General features: G+C 45.1%; 1 protein-coding gene across 7 annotated transcripts in view; it reads right to left on the bottom strand.

Moving 5' to 3' along the window:
• LOC306712256 (uncharacterized protein) overlaps window positions 1–20,033 on the bottom strand; it is a 91,036-nt gene that overhangs the window by 52,109 nt on the left and 18,894 nt on the right. For 6 of the 7 annotated variants that reach the window (XM_079181445.1, XM_079181444.1, XM_079181448.1 and 3 more), the window contains exons 2-3: window positions 16,695–16,883; window positions 13,831–13,887 (exon numbers count right to left, since the gene is read on the bottom strand). In XM_079181445.1, the coding sequence (XP_079037571.1) occupies window positions 13,831–13,887; window positions 16,695–16,881 (244 nt within the window). In that variant the 5' untranslated portion in view covers window positions 16,882–16,883. The remainder of the gene's footprint in view (window positions 1–13,830; window positions 13,888–16,694; window positions 16,884–20,033) is intronic. The other variant, XM_079181447.1, reaches the window with a different exon arrangement.

Here is a 20,033-nt window from a genome sequence, read left to right as displayed (position 1 = left end):
GTCCACGAGGGGAAATTTCACGCCGAGTTATTCTCGACACACTGCGCTGCGTTTAATGTACCAGTGGAGAACAGCTCAGCTTGAAAGAGCGAGGAAGACTGTGAGGCACCACAGAGTGTTCTTTTGGACCACCTCCTGTGAATCGTCCCTAGTAGGGGAGTCCAAGCCAGGATTACTTCTGCCTCTCATCTGATCTACTTCACATTAGGCTGGTGTGTCGCTGGGGACCCTGTGGAGAGCTTTGTCGAATTTAGACACGTTCAATATTAATAAACTTTGAATAAACAAGCACACAGGACTCTGTTAAGGAGCTGGGGGCGGAGCTTCAGGGCTCTGTGGACATGGAGCATAGCATGTCGTCCGCAGCTGGGCTCATTGAATGCAGTTCACTTTTGACGAGTCTAGTCTAGTCTAGTGTGACTTCTGCATCTATGACTTAAATATCTTGTCTGGTGTTTAGTGTGAAAACTACATTTCCACATTATGTAAGCGCTGCTGCTGTTGGGGGGGTGGCTGAGTATGGCGAGACAGACTGGAGCAGCTATCAGTTTGATGGATGAACTTTATCGTCACAGAGGCATCTAAGGGGACACACACACACACACACACACACACACACACACACACACACACACACACACACACACACACACACACACACACACACACACACACACACACACACACACACACACACACACACACACAGGACTATTCTGCTGTAGCTGCACTATTATGGACAAACAAATACACATGCAGCCAGCATGCAAGCACATAGTAACACATACAGACACACTCGTAATCAGAGATGGAAAGACAGACAGAGAGAGTCAGACCCCATGCTTGGTGGACTATTGGCTGACCTGATGGATAAATATAGCACAGAATGAACACATGAACACACACACACACACACACAGTCTGGCCTACTCATGCCTGGACAGGTTGTGGAAGTGGCACTGAGGCGCAGTGAGGGTCGCTGTGAGGACAGGCAGCTGATTCAGGATCAGTAGAGGTGGTGCAGGGGTCAGTGTCACTATGACATTCCCACTATCTGAAATACGACTCTGGCTGTAGTACACTCTCTTCTCCTGTGGCATGTTCACAAGCAAAGATGCAGAAAACTAACGGTTTGGGAATAAAATCGTCACCATGTTATCAGATTTCTTTATTTGTATGTACACACACCTGTGTGTTAGACCTGAGGAGAGGGCTAATCAAGCTAAGCAAGTGTATTGTTTCTGGTTCATTTATTCTACATTTAGCCCTGCAGCAGATGCTTTCACTCTGACCTGGGGCCAGATGGATGAACCATGTGTACATACAAAAAACATGCGTGAGGAGGAGATTGAATATAGAATATAGCTTAAGAGACGGGTAACAATTTCACAGATTGTCATTATGTTTTGCAGGCTATACAGAGTTCTGTAAAATGTCAATCAAAGCCACATTTATGAATATTCATTTAACAATTGTATTGACTTTATTTACATTTGAGCTGTTTAATTTGATCCTGAAGCATCGCGTTAAGTCGGTTTCAGCATTGATTAGAGGTACGGAAGCTACAAAGAGCCACAGCTGTGCCTAACAATGCTCTGGCACAATGGCGGTGCCGTATTTCTCATCAACAGGTCTAATGATCAACTATCGATACGCCAACGGATGTTTAAGGCGTTTCTATGTCCATTTATGGAGCAGATCAAATTGGATTGATGGAATTTGCTGGTTTGTTTTCGTCTCTATTAAATGTGATTTTTCAGTCAGTTAACCCTCCGAATCCCAAACACCTGTGGGCGGGATTGAAAAGCATGTTCTACTTAAACAATCGCCAAAACTACACCGTTTATCACAACCAGAAGCCGTAAATTTCGTCCATTATCGTCCGATTTTCCTCTTTCCGACAGTCCATGAACGCATCACGGGAGAGCGCTTCCTTCAGATTGTGATATTTTATCAAAAACACTTTTTTCTACTGACTTTTTCTACTTTTTGTCTCATTTGAAATCTTGGCCCACATAAACTGTTCACTCAAACCAGATCTTGTAAAAAAACAATAAATTCTGCACAATAGCACGTGGAGCCTCAATGTATTGTCTCTAACATTGGGAACATGTGTGGCCACTTTGAAAAATGTTCAATAAATAGATTTCATTGCCTTCCACTGTTAAAAAAAATATTTTTTTCATTCCATTTTGTAATGACATGGCATTGCAACTGTGTTATACTGATCTCAAACTGGACTGCAGTTGTTTGACTTTCAATAGCAAGCTCTGACTCAGCGAAATCCTATCATTGTGTCGTCTGGCTTCCTCCATTCTGCTCTCTCACATGGCTGATCAGCCTGTGGCCTAGTCTCCGTCCTCCAGCTGACCCGGCTTTAGTGGGCTCTTCTGGCCCACTCCCCTCTTTCTGAAATGTGATAGATGAACCACGCTGGCTGGGTCAGGGTCTCTACAGGCCCAGGAGCAAAAACTAGATATCTGCCTCGTGGTCTCTTTCTATTGTGATTTTTTTATTTATTTTTATGTTATTTTCAACTTTTAGCCTTTTTCTTTTTTAACAAAACAACAAAAGGTTGAACATTTTTAAAATCAGCATATAAAATATTGAGGCCATTTACATTTTTGAGGCCAAAACACACCTCCCTCTGTGAGGTCCCAGTGACCTTCACCTTTGACCACCAAAATCAAATCAGCTCATTATCGAGTCCGGGTAGATTTGCCTAACTTGAAGAAATGCCCTCCAGGCGTTCCTGAGCTATTGCGCTCACAAGAATGTACCGGACGGACAGACAAAGAAAACACAACGGCTGCAACCACGGATGTCGCCTGCATGGAGGCGTAAAAATGTGACAAATCGGTAGTTGAGTGCAAACCAAACTAAGCTCCAGTGTGGACCGAACCTCATTGATTGAAGAAGTCTGTGCAGACCTCCTGCTACTGAGAATATATATTGGCTCTATAACTAGGAGGGCGTTGTCTGGGAATAAGGCCACGGCTCCATTTGGATCTATAAGAAGCCGGGGCATAACTCCCGTGGGGTATGTATCAGGCTGCTTGTTCATTGATATCATATATGACTGTGAGCTTAAGGAACAAACTTCCAGCAAAAACTTCCAAATCAACTTTGATCGTCAGAACAGCTTACTGTCACGTAAGCTTAACACCAAACCTGGCTGTTGTCCAGCGCATGGCGCCCTATGGTTCGCTTCACCAAAACTGTCTGATCTGGGATGAGGCTGTCCTCCAGCTGACCCCCCCCCCCCCATCGCTCCCGCTCCTCTGCCTCAGCTCCTTGAGCTGGGATGGACACTGCGAGCTGGCTCAGGGCTGCTGTGGGACCACGGGCGCACGATGACGGTTCACCGACAGGACAGAGCCGCTCTCTGGTGAGGACAAGTGTCCTGTTGATTCAGCCCCAACAGGACATTCATCATATACTTTGAATCAGCCAGAAGTCCCCTAACTGTCCACCTTTACCTACAACTGTCCTCTGAACATGTTATAATACACTGTTTTTAAGAGAGCCTAGTCTGCTGCATGTCTAGTGACAGCCATAGAGAAGTTTAAGAGTGTCGGGGTTTCCCCTTGTTTTCTGGCATTGCTAGAGCATTCAGCCTCAGTGATATAAAGAGACTTACTGCAGTGGTTCCGTACACAGGGATCTGATCTGTTATTATAGACGACCAATGCTTGGCCTGGTTTTATGTAATCCAGCCAACATTAAACTACAAATCCTGCTGAAACACATTTGGACTCGACGCACACGTACGATACAACCCACATCAACCAAACACCAGAACCCACATCATTGTCTCTCGGTGTTGCCTCGAGAGGGAACACTGGTGCTGTGGTGGTGTAAGAAGAGCACTGATGTGCACAATGCACAAGGCGGAGACAGCTGAAGTATTTAGCCTGGCTGCTATCAGAATGACCGATCCGTTAGCCTGCTGAGGCATGGGGTTATGTATTCATGGCTAGCATCTATTAGGAAAATAAACAAAACATATTCTCCAGTATATCTAGCCCAATGCATTATGGGATATGATCTGGCCCCTTGCATGTATATACTAGTTATTACGGTAAACGCGTGCAGAGTTATTCAATAACTTAGTCAGTCTGTAAATAAATGAATATAAAAAAAATGAATAATAAATATAATGAATAATTAAACAAATTAAACCCAGCTGCAAGCTGTACTTTAGTAAAAATAAATTACTTAAATTGAGTGAATAATTAACTTAATAAGAATACATTTCCAAATGCCAATCTGACCAATCAGTGTTGAGAGAAGTTTGCTAGAATGATCACACTGGTACGATGATACACATCAAAGGGTTTCATCAAACAGTCATGTTGTTTTAGAGAAAATATGAAAATACCGATATACATATATTGTATATTGCGGCACAGCCTAAATCTATCGAGATATTATTTGTCTCCCATATCGGCCAGTCGTAGCCTGGAGCCAGATCAACACCGCCTTCAGACCCACGACGTTGTTTAGCTCTTCAATCAAAGCTTTTCCATCATTACAGACGTGTCCATTAACTGTGCTGCTGTACAACAGAGACCAGTCAAGAGGCTGACGCAGTGACGGTACAAACCCAGTGTGAGGGTGATGTGCATTGACAGGCGGTGGACAAGAAAGGTGCATTGGATGTGACAACGCCTCTGTGGTGTGTGTGTGAGTGTGTGTGTGCTCATGTTTCTGCGAGAGGCGGGTGGTTGACGGGCCCTGCAGGTATCGATAACAAGCGCACACAGCTGCCTGTGAATCCCTTCTTCTCCCTCCATCTCTTTCTTTGAATCCAAGCCTATTATGTCATTGTACTCCACACCTCCTCGTCCTAGCCTGAAAACAACAAGCTCGTCTGTCTGGGAAAAGAGGAAAACAACACGAGGCAATCCCTCGGTGGCTACTCTAATCCCACCCCAGCTTCCTCTTGACCTTCCTCACGTCAGCGTTGTTTTGGTTTCCATCAGCGGGATTAAGTAGTTGAGCTAAAGCGAAGGATTTTCTGACTACCCTCCTCTGTATTTCTGTTTTCGCTCGTATTTGCATTTCCAGAACGTCATGCTTTCTAGCACCCCTCACTGTCACGGATCACAATTCACTCTACTGAGCCGAGCAGGGGGGGGAGGGGTTATTGAGCTCCCCACCAGCAGGGATTGTGCAGTCAGTGCAAGTCAAATCAACAGATGAAGTGTACAAGTGCACACTTCAAAGTGTGGCGGAGAGAGTGTGAAGATGGCTAGCTGCCCACGTTGATGCTTCCCATCCAGAGCTTTCCATGTTTAAAGCTCAAAGGCGAGCCTGAGGCCTCCATATCCACACACTGTACTCTGACATGAGAGTAAAGAGGGAGGCGCTCACTCAGTCAAACACGCACACACACACGCTGTACATGCTGCACAAAGACATACACATTCACCGTCTCACTCACACACACACACACACACACACACACACACACACACACACACACACACACACACACACACACACACACACACACACACACACACACACACACACACACACACACACACACACCTTCACATGTGAGAAAAGCTCACACGGATGAAGCGCTTTCTGTCATCAGCGAGGGAGGAATTAGGTTTATATTTTATTTTTTCTTCTTCCCGGCTCGAGGATTAAAGTTGCATCGTGAATATATGAAAGGAGATTTAGCCAGTATTTTCTACCAAATCACTTCTTCGGGTAAAACCGGATGACAGCGCGACTTTATCAAATTATACAAAGATGGCGGTGTGCTCAGCTAAGAGTTGGGAGTTATATAGAGTCAAATATAAAAGAAGGTGACATGATGAAAAGCAGGCTAGGGGCCATGTTTGACTTTTCACAGGCGGACACAAGTGTGGAAGTTTTCAGTCGTCACATAATATACACACATAATGATGAAATGATGTTTATGCAAGTATCACGTGTAGTAATTATCAACGGTCAAAATGTTATGTTGTGAAAAAATGTCCAGCTGTCTGTTTCACAACGCTCACAATAAAATAAAGGTCATAAGTTTGTTTGTCATGCTGAGCAGTTGTGCAGGAGTAAATGTCCAGAGGGCGATGTCAAAGTAAAGGTGTCTGCTGGTGGCTGCCTGAGGAGTTAACTACTAAAGCACTAGCTGGTGGCAGTGCGATTAGAATTACAAATGAAATGGAATTAGAACCTGAAGATCTATTTACAACCACGAAAAGCAAGCGGGCTAAGAAACCGTGACCAGTTCCGTCAGTCTGTCTCCTCCGCTCCGTTTCAGCACTATGGACAGCGCCGCCCCTACGCACGCACCCCTTCACTCAGCAACACTCACGTCACCATATCACAGCACAAACGCCCACTTGCTTCGCTGTGGTTACCGGCCGCGACAGCGATGCGGACCAACCGGTCCTATTGAGCCTCTGGCGTAACACCTTAATACAGTAGGTTAATATAATATATAATGTACTGGAGTGTGTGAGAATCTATGCATTATGTACACCACACCCTTAGCATGCTAACATGCTAAACTAAGGGTGGCGAAGATGGAAAACATTAAACCTGCTATACCAGCATGTTTGACATTGTGAGCATGTTAGCATTAAGCTCAAAGTGCCACTGCGCCTAAGAGCATACCACAGATAGAGGGATGGATTAGATGTGTTCACTTTGTCATTCAGACTATTCACAGGGAAATTGCACAGCAGAAGGAAATGACGTCGCATCTGGCTCATGAGCGGAATACATTTTAAAAAGAAAAAGAAAAGTAAAGTAAACTAAATAATTCACTTATAGGATAAACATTGTTAATCACAATACAGTACAGACTCCCTCCTCTATACATACTACAGCTGGAGATGTATGTGTTGGCTCATTTATAACGGTCACACATGCTGCGCTCAGACGTCCACAGAGACCCTCATGGACTTGGGCAGATGACCAAATGTACGTCACACGGTCCCCCGTAGCCATACGGACACGGACACGGTTTGGATCTAGTTTATACGGTCAATCGGGTCCCGGTTCAGGTCCTGTTCCATTACTGCGGGTCCTGGGTCTGTTTACAGACTTACTTATCTTACTTTAGATGTTGGTCATTGGTGCTTTTTATACAAACACCTATTTTCACATGCTTGTGCACATCACAGCCGTGTCTATTACACGAGATGTCCAGCTCTGTGGTCTTAGCTGTTGTTTGTTTCTGTGGAAGTACAATGAGAGCAATGAATAAAACAGTCAAATTACTGACTTACTTGGATAATAAAGCTGATGCAGATTTTTCTAGATGTGTGTTGTTTTTCAGTTAAGCTAAATGATGGATCTCCTTTCATGTTAGGAGCCTGACTTCAGTCAGCCATTGGTTCTAGAGGAGAAGCTATAAAATACTGATAGCTGACAAACCTCTTCAGAGACGGCACAATTCTCTTTCATTTCTTTTTTCTATGTGTATTTTTCTTAAAGCCGCAGCATGAGGGTGAAAATAAATACTGGTTTCTCTCTTTCCAATAAAAAAGAAAGAAAGGAAAGAGTAACAAATAAATCGGTTTTGTAACCAAAGAGGCGCATCTCTCAGAAGCAATAGAAAAATGGTTTCCCTGCGGCACACACTAATCTATAAGCTTTACATTGTAAAAAAATCCACCGCCTCCAAAGGTTACAGCCAGGATGACTAAGAGTCTGATATTAATATATCTGCAAAAGGAAATAATAGTACACGTTATATAAAAGGCTGCGAGGGAATAGAAAGGGGTGAAAAAAAAGAAGCAGCAGGTAGACATCAGAGAAGAGGTTTAGTTCAGGTTGGTTAGAAGAAGAAAGAGAAAGGCAACATCCAGGTGAGAGTGTGTTAAATATCGGTTTATTAGCACAAGGTGCAGGCAGACAACAGAGAGAGGCACGTCTCTAAAAAAAGGAGATACCTTTTGGAATAAAACACATGACAGTGATCTAAACTTTGTGGCACATACAGGATGGTTCTATGCATCCAGGAAGTCAAATCAGGACATGGGTTTGCTGTGCCTGGAGCGGACCCTTTCATGGAGGTCTTCAGTGATCGTATGCGGCCATGATAGTATCATGTGTTATAAGGAGTGGTGCAGTGCCTGTTATGAACACACACAGATGGAAGTGTGTTCACGTGCAAATCACACTTTGAAACGTCCCTCTGCCAGGCCGAGGGCGTGAGAGGAAACAGCCGCGTTGGCGAGCCGCAGAACGTTACTACACCTCGTTCACAGGTTTCTTTCCTCTTAAAAGGGTAAAATACATACTAATACCGCCGCCATCCCAATATAACGGCGGTGAATGGAATTATGTGTGTTATTTTTTTTAAAGCCAAACGTTTTCAGGGGCACTATTTCTATGGTAGAGAGTAGTTCCAAAAATGAAGGAAGAAGGATGCCAGAATACCAATATGATTTAATGATAGGCACAAAGCAACAGCTATTACCTTTGGAGTTTGTTGCACTAGCTTGGAGCTAACGGGACCCTGTCACCTTAACGATCAATCCTAAATTCATTTCCAGTAAACTAAGATTGGACTGACTCAATTCACTACACAGCGATAATCTACAACAACGGACACTACAGACACATGTTGTTAATAGTAATAGCAAACACGGAGGTAAGTGACTAATATTAACATGGATTCTAAATAATCAGAGGTAAGAACTAAACACTAAATACTGAAGACAGACATTACAGTGAAATGGAACAGAAAGCAGCTCATAGATTACAGGGACTATCGTCCACACTGATGATTGTCTATTGAAGGTCTGGCTTTAGCATTTCCTTCACCGTCTATATGGTTAAAGGAGGACTGTGCAAAGCAGATGAAGAGTGCCGGTTTGACCGCTCCGAAGAGAGGTTATCGTAGCGTTAAAAGAGTGTCATTGAGGAGAAGAACAACAAAATTGACAAAAAATACAAATAGTCCTCGGGTGGGTTGAAGTGAGAGTCAGATTTTCCTTTTTTCTTTTTTGCATGCAGATGTGTGCCGGTCGCTGGGTGTTGGCGGATCAGGCTCGCAGCGCGAGTGGACGGCGACTCAGTTTGAAAGCTTTCAGACAGGAGGACGAGGGGGCTGACTGCTGGGTGTGTGTGTGTGTGTGTGTGTGTGTGAGAGAGGACAAGAGCTTATGAACCTACTGTCTGCTTCAGTGTGGTAGTGAGACAGACTAGAGGGGCTACAGATGTGCACGGTTCTTGATCTCATTTGTTTTATGTCCACGCAAAGCTGACATAGATTTGTATGTATTTTTGTAAATATTGGACACGTGCACACGATTTGCAAATAATAAGTGATCAGAGAGAAACAGACACGGTGGAAACAAGCGAACAAAAAACTAAGAAGAAAAAAACCCACTTTGAATTTGGAATTTGACAGGGCAGTGTGTGTGTGTGTTTGTGCGTGTGTGCGTTTGCGTGTGTGTGTGTGTCGCACAGGGGTGAGGGGAGAGGTGCACAGAAGTGGAAGCACAGCTGATTGACGGTCGGCATGGCGATGGAGGCGGGGTCTAGTCCTCTGAAGCATGGGGATTGGGAAAAAGAGGAGAGAAGAGAAAAAACGGAAAGAAGATGGAAGTGCAGTAAAAACAAAAAAAAAGGGAAAAGAGAAAGAAAAAGTAACAGGTGCATCGAAGAAAGAATAAAAGTGGCATAAATGAAGAAACAAGAGAATAAATATAAAAGATAGAATAAGAGGAAGGAATGAGGGGGGAAAAGGAAGAAAGCAGGTTAGTAAAGCGGTCATAAAATCAACTCATCAAACAAAAGTCAGATACTTGACCAACATGAGAAACACCACAGTTCTCTTATTCTGAAAGGTATGTGCCAGATCTGCGGTTATCGTCTCTATTGGTCAAGTATCTGAGAAGACCTTCGTTACTGTGTACTATACGTGGCGTGCAGAAGCGTCATGCATCGGAGGAGCAGCGTGCAGCGTCCCAACACACACACACACACACACACACATCTGCATTTGTCAGGATTCGCTCTCAATTCTCTGACCCAGTTACTACTTATACAGCCTGCGTCCTCTCCCCGGGGTCTGCTGGAGCCACGGTGATGAATGAATCCAGCGCACCCCGACGAGGCCAGATGCTCTGCCGGCTAAAGTGGGCCCGCTAAAAAAACACTTCTATCACACCTGCTGCACCCTTCTGTTAAAATCTGAGTCGAAACAGAAACTTAGAAACAGAGGGTCCCTCCAACCCCAGATCCACACACATGCACGCGTAGAGCTCCGTAACCGTGGTTACGAGCTGCAAATGCCATGCAAACAGCCGGACAGCTAAAGAGGGGAACGTGCCAACACACAGACGTCTGGATTTACATGCTGATCACTCCTCCCACTGTCACCACACATCCATCCCACCCGGGCTTCCAGTCAGCATGAAGGATGGCAGCTTTGTGCACTGGTGTCAGCTGAAGAAAACACCCAGTGCCACTTTAATTCCTGAGCAGATAATAGTTGTATTTGTTGATTGTTTTTAAGTAGAATGACAGACCAGGTTGGCTGGCAAATCGGGCTGAGGTTACAGCACCACCTACACACAGACTGTTTATAAGACGTAGTTGTGACGTCACCCAAGATGTGTGTATTCATGGTCAGTCCAGGGAATGAGTCGGGTCTGAGAACCCGACCCACAAGTCTGTCGTAGTGGATTAGCAGGGTCTGTTTTACAGGGCGAAAGCTGGTTGGACACATTAAGGTGTGACCTCTCACAGGTCTGGTCTGGGCTCTCTTCCCACTGAACCAAAAGGTGTCACTCACAGAGGTTTGGTCATGAATGTGGTAGCATAGTAATAGTTTCTGTCTGCACAGAGGAATACACAAAGGCCATATAAAAGAAGGCTGAAGTGGATTTGCGTGTTGTCAGTGGAGGAGACCTCACATACTGATTCATGCACAGCAGCTCTGCACTTTGAAATGGAACGGCTGCATGACGACAACAAGTGAGCCATTATGGTGAAGCTGAGAGATGGGGGGGGGGGGATTAGACTATTGAAAAGTTAAAGTCTGATCTCCCAAGATGTAGTGCACACACACACACACGCGCGCACACACACGCGCGCGCACACACACACACACACACACACACACACACACACACACACACACACACACACACACACACACACACACACACACACACACACACACACACACACACACACACACACACACACACACACACACACACACACACACACACACACACACACACACTCTGTCTATTTCAGTAGGAGCAGACAGCCAGAGGGGCAGACGGAGACTCTGTTCATTAGACACAGTAAATATTCCTCTCTAGAGCTGCGTCCTTTCTCTGTGGCTCATTGTCTCCAATAAGAGATAACAATAAAACAATATATTCACTTCATAGGCAAAGAAAGGACTGATAAGTAGAGGCTTCAATTGCCACATTACTTTTATGAAAAGGGCATTTGACGTTATCGGGGCGACAATTTGACAATCGTCTGTTGTCAATTGAGATTCATTTTCATCACTGATTATGCAAATAACCTACTTTGCATTTCACTACTGATTGAAAATGAAGTCTTTACTGTTTAGCTGTCTTAGCGAGCTGTAGAACGGCAGCCATGTAAAGTTGCAATTGGTGACACGTTTCATCCAGGCGGCAACCTCCGGTTCTACCGAGATAAGTCGATGCAGAAGTCTCTTAAAACCTGCATTCTCTCTACTGACCAGCAGGGGGCAACTCCTCTGGTTGTATAGAAGTCTATGAGAAAATTACTCTACTTCTCTTTTGATTTATTACCTCAGTAAACATTGTAAACATGAGTTTATGGTCTCAATCTCTAGTTTCAAGTCTTCTTCAATACAGCATGATGTTCATTTAGTAAATGATGGTCCATTTAGAGTCAAACAGACCATAAAGCAGGGTATGCTTTAGGGCGGGGCTACTGTGATTGACAGGTCTCTACCAGAGCCGTATACGACATCTCTACGTCACTCCTCCACAGTCCAAATATAAGAACTTCTGTTCATTGGATGCGAAAAAAACAACATGGCGACAAACGTAATCCAAGATGGCGACGGCCGAACTCGAGGCTTCAAAACATCAGTTTACAAACCAATGGGTGACGTCACGTTGACTCCGTCCACTTCTTATACACAGTCTATGGTTTAAATACTAATCTTGAGACTGATTTCTACTTCTCAGAATAAAAACATATGGGCTTCACAGCAGGGCCCCTCCTCCCTCACTGATAAAACGGGAAGAAAACATGGAGTCTACTTCAAGCCAGTCGACGGCTGTAGTTGATAGTTTACAGATTCAGAGTTTACATTCAAAAACATAAGAGGAACTAATAAATGCATTGGTGAAGGTTCACTAGACTTGTTGTTAGACACAATGCACCTGGAGCATCTATACAACAGTCTGAAAAGACACCATTTTTATCAGTACTTTTACTTCTTATACACAAAATTGGACAGCTACTTTTACTTAAAGGGATAGTCCAGATGTTTTGTAGTGTGGTAGTATGAGGTACTTCTCCATGGTCAGTTTATTACTACAGTAGATGGAGACAGGAGCACCAGCACTGGAGCAAAGCAATGTGCTGCTGTCAGTTTAAGTGAACACTATATTTAGAATATTTTCACTGCTGTCAGACGGACCTTTCAGATGGAACTGAAACTATCTGAGCTTCAAGGACACAAGACTCCAATGACAAAAGTAGTAATTTTACATTACACAACACAGGAGTTGTTAGTTTATCACTGCCTAGAAACTGGTAGTTTGTGTTATTGTGTGACTTTGAAGGATCCGAACTAAACATAAAAAAACCAAAGTCACACAATAATACAAGCAAGCTAACCCATCCATGAGAGAGTTTGTGGCCCAAGCAGGGCCCACCGTCTGGAGCGGACTTTCTCACTTTATATGAAACAAACAGTAGAACACGAATATATACGTTTCATTTACAGATGTATAAATATATGTTTCTGAAAAGATTTGAGGTGTGAAATACGCAACACAATAACAGACTAATGATTCATATTTGATCAGCGCTGCCTAGCTTGACAGTTGGTTCAGAGTTCACCGGCAGTGATTGACAGCTGTGTGAGACGCTCCTCGGCTCTGATTGGTTGTTTTTCTTTGTGGTGGAATCTGAATTCCACTAGCAGCACTACAAGGAGGCAGAGGAACAGATGTACGACTGTCAGGCTACACCAACAGTTTGAGCAAATATGAAGAAATATATATTTTAATGAAGTTACCAAATGTAGCTTTAAGTACATCATTTTAATAATTAAAAATTGAAATAAATAAATATCACTTTTACGGTTTAAAACAAACAAGAACACAAAAGAAAAAAAGTTGCTACAGTGTTCCTGATTGTACCGTAATAACAAATTTGACATTTAAATATGTTTCTGAATCTAAATAATATGTTTTAAATCAATATATCTACGCCTTATTGTCGTTGAACAGTTGAGAATGGACGGCTGGGAGAATTATAAGAGCAGCAGCCTTGTTCTTCAAAGGACATTGAAAGGATGTTAAAGAGCCATGACAGCAGTTCACATCCTGTTCTGACTGGCTACGAACACCACACACACACACACACACACACACACACACACACACACACACACACACACACACACACACACACACACACACACACACACACACACACACACACACACACACACACACACACACAGGATCGAACTGAGGTGAAGAACAAGGAGGAAGTAAAGAAGGTCGAAAGACAAGAAAAGCCCAACAGTGATTGGTGGATGAGGATGCCCAGGCGGCCTTAACCGACGGCAGAGGAGAATTGTGGGATGTGTCTTACCAGGCTTTTGCACCCCATGAGCTTCCTGCTCTCCATTCTCCAACGTCGCACCCGTGTCTGCACAGCACACACACACACACACACACAAAACAAGCAGACACATTACTATCCATCTGGGTGCTCATGGGTGGACGAGATAGGGAAAATCAAAGTGCATGGTGTCGGATTTGTTCGGCGGAAGTATGGCAGACTGTGCCAGGCGTCGAATGGAACCCACTGACCCTGGCACCTTAAAGGGCACCTCGCTATAGACGCACGTCGTCTGCCTCTGGACGAGCCAGTGAGCAGCACACGGGCCCGTTGTGGTCAGACTGGGGCAGGCAGAGGGCAGCACGTATTCGTGTCAGTACGGGACGCTGAAAGAGGCGATACTGTGTGACAGCTGACTGCTGAATCACTGCACTATATTTATGTTACGTTCACATCACACACACACACACACACACACACACACACACACACACACACACACACACACACACACACTCTGTAACAGCTTTACAACAAGGCTCCAACACACAAGGATCAATTAATCATTCAAATATATATATATATATATATATATATGTGTGTATATGAATATATTTACGTATATATATATATACACATATATACATATATAAATATAAAGCACTCATTTTGGTATATGGACTGCTTTTATCCAAGCGCTGAGCAACAATGTAGCTCTGGTTCACCCATGTAGTCACCAATCACACATGTATTATAGTGAGCTGATTGGTCAGTAGTTGTTAATTGGCAGGTTATGTTACCATGGTAATATAACCAGGTTAAAACTGAGCCAGCTAACAAAAAGAAGTGTGCACAATAAAGACCATTCTACAGTTGGTACATGCGTACAGGTGTATACAGTACACACAAAAATGAACACGTTAACATGCAGGCATGCAAAAGAAAACTACACACACACACACACACACACACACACACACACACACACACACACACACACACACACACACACACACACACACACACACACACACACACACACACACACACACACACACACACACACACACAAGGCATGATTCCTTTATGTTCACACAAACACACGGGACACCACAGATCAAAAGCACAGGACAGCCATCAAAGTGCACGCTATGTGCGCATCAGGCCGGCACCAGGCCGACAACTCTGGTACAACAAAAACAAAACAAAAACAAATCTTCCTCCGTCTCGCTCTCCTGCTGACAGAGGACAATGATTCGCCGGCCGCCTCGCCCTGCAGTTTGGGCACTCTGCGCGTCAGCATGTCTGCGTTTGTCCAAAATGCACACGGCGTGCCACAGCGGATCACCGGCAACGCCGCCCACGGGCCGTCCCACGGCCTGCTGTCACCGACGAGTGCCCACACGCTGTCTGACCAAAGTGTCGGGGGGGAGTCAGCCCTGGTTAACTGTCACTTCCTTTTATCTTGATATTCACTCAGCTGTGTATTTGATGTACTATCTGTGTTTCTCTTTTTATTGCTTCATGGCAAACTAACCAACTTTTTTTTATATATATATTTATTTTTAAATCAGTGCAAGAGAGCAGTGCTATCTGCGATGGGTTAACGAGTGGACAGCCTCCCCCTCGCTCTGCCCCTCCCGCACCAATATGTTCTGCTTTGGCATGAAGGGTCTCCTGACAGTCACACAAGCTCCCGGGTGAACACAGAGACGAAGAAGGCGGGCCGACATCCTGAATAGAATCAATCCAGAGTTCACGGACAGATGGAATCATGAACGCCTCTGCGCATATTTGATTTAACTTAAGTTAGTCCATCTATGTTGTTACGATAATGCTGTCAACATTCGGAGACCCAACTCTTAAAATACGTCATGAACAAAATGCAAGGATCGCTAACGTTACAATACAGCTGGGTTGTCGAGGTTAGCATCTATTCCTGCCCAGATCTAGAAAGAAATGGCTATTTGTATGGTTTTGCACACAGCCAATCACCGCAAGCGTTCTTCAATTCTACTCATTCTGTGATTGGCTACTGCATAATACAGACCAGATTGCCTGCCTGTACTATGGCTCTGATCACAGAGATGTCTAGGCCGGCGGCTAGCAGGTAACGGTGCCGTTACAACACAAATCCACCACAGCAGTAACCCTCTGTATGAGCGCTTTGCAGTGCGGCGGCCGTTAGCGAGCTAGGACACACACACACACACACACACACACACACACACACACACACACACACAGGGTATGGAATGAAGTACTCTATTTTCGCAATTTTGAATGATCTCTATCTAAATACAGCATATAAACCATTACAGTTCTAATGCACATTTTATAAAAGTAAAGATTTAATATGTAGCTGAAAACACAGTGACATCCAGGCCCATTGCCTAGACGTTTTAACTGTCAAGGACACATTGTAGTTTACATGTAGGACCTTGGGCAGGAGCACTGGGGTGGTTTACCATCATACTTTGGAACTAAACCATCTCCACTGGAGCAGCAGGTGGGACATTTGGACAGTAACCGCTCAGAGTCACAGCAGCGGCCCGCTACTCTGCTTATCTTCGGGCTGCTATCTTCCCTGCGGCTGAATGGCACCCCGGCAGATCGGAAACGGCAGCCAGTGTGTCCGGCGGTGCCCGATACTATCACTGAGGTGCAGCTGCGGTTCGTGTTACATTACACGGATTCTCATCCCGTTCAGTACAGGACGGAATCGGATAAAGAGGTGAAGGTGATGTGGTTCAGGGCGGGATGAACGGCGATGATCTCAGGTTTAATTATCAGGTTGATTTGAAATCAAATAATGAATTTAAAGTTGGGTGACAATAAACACTCCCACTGATCCCCATCCCATGCTCCGCCGGGCTCCACCGTATCGGTCTCACCTGCCCTGGTGTCGTCGTTGTCCAGCAGGGGCACGTAGTCCGTCTTCCCCACCGTCTCCCCGACCTGGTCGTCGAAGGCCTCCGACTCCAGCTGGGCCACGAAGTCCCTCTCCACCAGGCTCTCCGGGCCCGGCTGGGGAGCGCTGTCCGTCAGCGCGTCGCTCAGACTCAGGTCTAACTCCGCCATGGCTGCACACAAGAAGAGACGGAGAGGACAGTAAGCCTGTTATCATGCTAAACACACAGGAAAACCTTAAACACTAGTCCAAGCTATATGATCACTCACAACATTAGAAAAATGCAACTGAAATATGGAACCTAGAGCACATCTTGAAATTAGAAAGAGAGAGAAGGAGGCGGACCCCGCCAATGAAAGGGAGCAGTAACGATGAAAGACGTGGTGGTGAAGCTGAGCCACGGAGGAAGAACGTGAGTGAGAGAGATGGAACTGGAGAGAAGTGGTTAAAGGAAGTGAGAAGGCAAAACCTATTTGAGCCTAAACCCTACGCAACGACAACAGAATAAAAAAACTACTTCAGCCGATTGCATCACATGCCGAGGAAGTCTTAGATCTGACAAGCACGATAAACTAAACGACTACATCCACTTGCTGTCCTCGATCACGGGGAAAATCTGATGTGAACCGAACTGGACTAATGCAGGACCTAGAGCTAAATGGTGGTAGGACATCCATCCTGCTAAAACACACACACACACACACACACACTAAATGTCTGACCTCTATGGTGTTTAGAACCTACGTGTAATACCACGTCCTACCACAGGGAGGCGCAGTTCCATCTGGGATTGTGCTGTGTGAAATACATGCATGGCTTGGTGCAACACTGAAGCACAATCTGTACCTAAACATGGACACACGCACACGCACACGCACACGCACACACACACACACACACACACACACACACACACACACACACACACACACACACACACACACACACACACACACACAGAGCAGTCATCAGCTCATCTGGGAGTTCAGCTGACCAACAGCCACCAGGGGACTTTCATGAGTCATGGCGTGTCATCTTCCAACTATAATTCCAGATTATCTTGGGCGCCAGCAGCAGCCAGCCTCCCTCTGCTCACCGTGTTTATCCCTCTCATCTCTCCATCGCTACGCTTTTATCGTCTTTACATCTCTGTAAGAAGCATCCCTCTCCTTCTGTCTGAGATCAGTCAGCTTCCTCAAATATGACTCCACGGCCCCCTCTGCTGGAGAATCTGCTCATCACCACAGCAGAACAGGCGCAGGTGCACTACATTCTATGGATGGCTTTTTATTAGTTTACGTTTCATAGATATCTGAATGCTTCAGCATACAAAGACACCTTGGGGAAGGCCCCCTTTTTCTGGTTCAACATGACAATGACCTGATGCACAGGGGCCAAAATGGCCGTTGGTGTGAAAGGACTTGACTGGCCTGCACAGAGACCTGACCTGAACCCCGTCCAACACCTCTGGAGTGAACTTGAAGCACCTCGAGCCAGGTCTTACCGCCTGGACCGCACTGAGACAAGATGATCACCTGATACAGCGGTGTCGGGTCCCGTTGCACCGCGTCTCCGTCACAGTATCAATGTCAAATGGAAGCAGGACGTCTTACCTGGGATAAGCTGAGAGAGCGTTTTGCAGTTTTTTGTCTTTTTTCCTCCCCATTGTTGCTTGGCAACGACCCTAATGAGTGCCAACGTTAGCTTGAAACAAACCATCAACTGAAAGGTACCTAATAATTAACAGTACCCGTCAATAATGAAAGAAAATAACTTATTATCATTATTGTTATTACTCGCAAGTACCACACTGATCTGTCTCCTGATCAGCTCATGGTAACTACAGCTGCCATGTCGCTCCGATGAGAGGAAAGAACACTGATGATGCTGTGCACCTTTCCACTGTGAGTTTAATACGTTTCAACTCGAGGCGTTCAGGAAGCTCCAGTAAAAAACACTAGGCCATTACAGCGGAAGAAATGTGTTTGTTTAGTTTTTTCCTGTCGATAGATTCTGAGGGGAATTTACACGTTTACACAATATCATCTTATTATTTGAAGTAACCGTAGTAATCGTATTAGCAGGAGTATTACAGACTGTTAAAGAGTGACATAAACAAACATGACAAACTAATTTTGCCCTCCGTACATTAAGGCAAAGTCAGTAACGAAGGCATGAAGCCAACATTAACTTTCATATTTATGTTTGTCTGTCAGCAGAAAAACTACTGGTCCGGTTATCAACACACTCAGCAGGAGGGCGTGATGGGGACCAGGCAGGAAACCTCTTACATTTTGGAGCAGATCCAAACCGCGTGGTGAAATGATTTTTCACTTTCGTGAACAGTGCGAGGGTGTTTGGCCTTGGCGGAGGCCTGTGCTCTCTAGGATTACCCTCCTAGTTAAATATTCAAATCATGTCAACTTGTTGACCAATGCAGCCATTTATTTACATTCAAAAGATTATTTCACATTGCAGAGACGTGTTATCCTGTCAAAAACACAACCATTCATTCATCCATCAGTCACGTGGACGGACAGTTTTCCAGTTAGCGCGTTCATCACTCAGGCAAAGTCTTACTAACGCTACATAGAGTGAGCAATAGGAGGGTTTCTGAGGCAGGAACATAAATAAACTGTACGTGGGCGTCTGTATTACGCGGCTCACTGCCAGTGTGTCAGCAGGCTGAATGAGCCCCGGTGCTGAGACCAGGGTGTGTCAGGAAGACGGCTGCCTGCTGCCTCCCACCACAAAGCCATGCTGGTCACAAACACTGCCCCACTTTCCATATTTAACCACACATCGTCTGTGTGTGTTTAGTACACACTGTGCCAGCCGCAGAGTCAGCCGGGCGATCCATGCCGCCCAGTGCACCAGCTGATCTGGGTTAAAACCCAGTAGAGACCCGTCACAGATGTGCTGGAGCTATAAGAGTCCTTCAGCTTCCATTTCTACAGTGAGGTCCCCACATGGCCACAGCAGCAGAACCTTTTCATTAGCCTGTTCTCTTTCGTTTGACCCTCGCAAGGTGCCGTAGTTTGAGCCGAGCTCCTGTTTTCCGAGTTTGGTGTGGCCACTCGGAAATAATCTGGATTCAACAAAGGAAGGAAATCCATGCAAGAGGCGGTTTCTATTGTGCTGAGTGTGAGGGTGTGTGAATGTTATGTGTGGATTAGTCACGTGTGACGGCCTCTCTGTTGGCCCTTTCAGGAACAGCCAAAAGACTAATGCATTTTGTGTTTAGAAAAAATAAGAGGTGTTTCCACTACAGCCCGACTGACCCTGGATGTCTGAGGCCTCCACTGATGTTGATATGTGGGAG

This window comes from Pholis gunnellus, assembly GCF_910591455.1.
Source record: "Pholis gunnellus genome assembly, chromosome: 20".
NCBI lineage: Eukaryota > Metazoa > Chordata > Actinopteri > Perciformes > Pholidae > Pholis > Pholis gunnellus.
Note: the sequence above shows the minus strand (reverse complement) of the source record. Positions and strands in the feature narration are given on the sequence as shown.